This window comes from Helianthus annuus, chromosome 15 (assembly GCF_002127325.2).
Source record: "Helianthus annuus cultivar XRQ/B chromosome 15, HanXRQr2.0-SUNRISE, whole genome shotgun sequence".
NCBI classification, from domain to species: domain Eukaryota; kingdom Viridiplantae; phylum Streptophyta; class Magnoliopsida; order Asterales; family Asteraceae; genus Helianthus; species Helianthus annuus.
The window spans coordinates 52,801,570-52,804,168 of NC_035447.2; the positions used below are offsets into that span (position 1 = coordinate 52,801,570).

Consider the following 2,599-nt stretch of genomic DNA (forward strand, 5'->3'; position numbering starts at 1 on the left):
TTTCTTTTTAACAGTTTCGTCGTTTGGTGCATATCAGCACGACATTAGCGGTGATGTCGTTTGATAACACTCAAAGGATTTTAAATTGTTGTCTTTTACTTTCAAAAATACCAAAAAGATTTTAGGCTTGTTTTAATATAAACTTTATAAAAGCCAAAAAGATTTTATTTCTGCCTTATTTTCGATCGTACGATGTTGGAACTCGAGTCTTCGTTGCCTGAAACCTGAACGAAAACCGAAATGACTAAATCTTCATAAACGGTCGAAATTTGCATGTTTTGAAAGTTTAAGACTTAAATTGACAAATTTATTAAACTTTCAAACTGTCGGACGGTGTTAGATTGAAACATGGTCATACGTGTGTCGCTTGTTTATACTAACTATATTCCAAGCAGTTGTTCTCATTACGCGTTTAGATTTCTTGCATGTGCAGATTCTAAAGGCAAGGAGAACATGGTCGATGACAAGCATTGGAATGAAGACACGACGAGAAGGCGCTCAAAAGTTGAAGATGATCGAGTTGCCGCTGGCCATCATCAACACCACAAGGATCTTACTTCATAAAGTTAAAATATTTCACGAGCATAACTCAAGGGGGAGCTTATGTTAAGGGGGAGTTTGTCAACACACTTCCTACATGATACGGGTAGTTTGTTGATACACTTTCTACTTTTAAGACGTGAAGACTTTGAAGATCCTCCGACATTGAAGACATGATAGGACATCAGAGTCTTGAAGACCTGAAGACCAAAGACCGTCGAAGTTCAAGACGAGTCTACACTTTTAGAAGAACAAGACAAAGCTTAGAGATCAAAGACAAAGCTACAGCCAAGGGGGAGTTTGTTGGTGCACTTGTGTCTGTACTTTGTCTGTATTCGGTCTGTATGTACGATGTCCTTTGAAGTGTTGTAAGTTGACCAAGTCAACCATCCTCCGGTTTGACTTGGACAACAGTTGAAAGATGTTCTGATCGAAGGATAGCCTCGAAGGATACACCTGATCCTTCGAGGTGATCGAAAGATATGGTTCGACCATGGTTCGACCATTAGACCTCGAAGGATGATCCTTCGAGGTCCATGCTGATCTTTCGTGTAACATGTGGTCGACAGATGATCCTTCGGACCATCTGTCGAATCCTTCGAGCAGACCTGCTGAGCTGGGTATATATACCCATGCATGTGTTGAGTTCAAGAGTTCTGCCATTTGCACACCCGAGAGATAGAGAGCATTGAGAGCATTCTGCCCAGAACTCACACACACACTTAGAGAGTTTATAGAACACTTCTGTAAACATTGAGCTTGTAACCGAACCTTCATTTGCATTAATACGACTAGTGTTAATCGGTGAATCTTTGTGTGTTTGTTTCTCTACTTGCTACTAACTCGGTTTGCTTGCTAGCTTGGATTCCGCACTCGCTAGTAGGTTTGTATAACAAGGTTTAGGTTCGTAATCCTCCGCGAAAAGGGACCTACAATATAAAATGCCAGCCGTTATAAAAATTATGTGCCAATCATAGCTTGGTTATAAAAATATTCAAACATAATAAAAGATCAAGTAAAAATCATTCGGTGTCAAAAATTTTAATGTTGGAGTCAAATTCTTGTTGCAAAGCATGATCAAGTAAAGCCTCGGATTCCATCATCAACTCTGGACTTAATCTGAACATCAACACACAAAACTCCATTGGATTGAAGGCGCCATCACCATCACCATCATAATCGCTTTCTTTTAAACCTAAGCAATGACAAGTTACCCTTCAAGCTTTCAAAAGTGATCACACCTTTGTCTTTATCCATCAACAAATTGAAGCCATTGCATGACTCTTTTATTCGACCTTCACCTCCCAACTTTTTTGTCATTTTTGGCAGCACAGCTTCAAACTCTTCTCCACAGACTTTCAATGTTGTTTCTGGTCCCATCTCTTTGGTATTTTTCCTGTGAAAAAGTGGGGTGGGGATAGGGCGTAAGTAGGGTTGTATTGGTTTTGTAGGTCTTGTGGATTAAGTGTGGGTTATATATTAAGAAAGTTTCAATATATACCCTAATTCTTTCATATTACACATTATGGTCCCTAAATAATGAATAATGACAGTTAGAACCCGCAAGTCCGAGAATACGTGCTAGGGATTGACGCTTAAATATTGTTTTTAGAGTTGATATATTATATACTTTATTTGGGATTCTAAAATGATCCAACTTAGTAAATACATTTTTAGGAAAGTCAAATAATAATATAATGAACCAGCTATATATGTGGGTGTCAGTGATATTGTGCCATTGATACTCAATTTCTCTAGTAGTGTATTTGCCTTGGCACCATAACATGTTTCCTTTAAAAACATCATTTATTGTAACCAACTTTTCCGCCATACACTAATTTTAGATCTTATCACTAGAGGGAATGCGAGAAAAGTGAGAGATCGATGGAGTTTGGGGGATACTCACCGGAGCTGCAAGGATGGTAAATGATGGGATTGAGGGCGGTGTTGTTGCAAGAGCAACTAGCCGGGTTCCATTTTTTTTCTTTTATTTTTTGTTCTACTTTTTAAAAGGAAACTCATGTGACCTCAATTTAACAAATTGTGTGACAACCCGCAA

General features: G+C 38.6%; 1 protein-coding gene across 1 annotated transcript; it reads right to left on the reverse strand.

Moving 5' to 3' along the window:
* Window positions 1–1,562: 1,562 nt before the first annotated feature.
* LOC110913709 (calcium-binding protein PBP1) lies at window positions 1,563–1,920 on the reverse strand. Its single transcript, XM_022158530.1, has 2 exons — window positions 1,782–1,920; window positions 1,563–1,735 (listed from the first exon to the last, which is right to left on the reverse strand). Exons 1-2 carry the CDS (start codon window positions 1,918–1,920, stop codon window positions 1,563–1,565), a joined length of 312 nt encoding a protein of 103 aa, XP_022014222.1.
* Between the last annotated feature and the right edge of the window lie 679 nt (window positions 1,921–2,599).

Bases quoted from the DNA above. Each gene is read 5' to 3' on its own strand.
- LOC110913709 (XM_022158530.1), bottom strand. From the start codon at position 1,920: ATGGGACCAGAAACAACATTGAAAGTCTGTGGAGAAGAGTTTGAAGCT. The intron at 1,736-1,781 runs GTGTGATCACTT...GTCATTGCTTAG, and splicing joins GTTGATGGATAAAGACAAAG to GTTTAAAAGAAAGCGATTAT.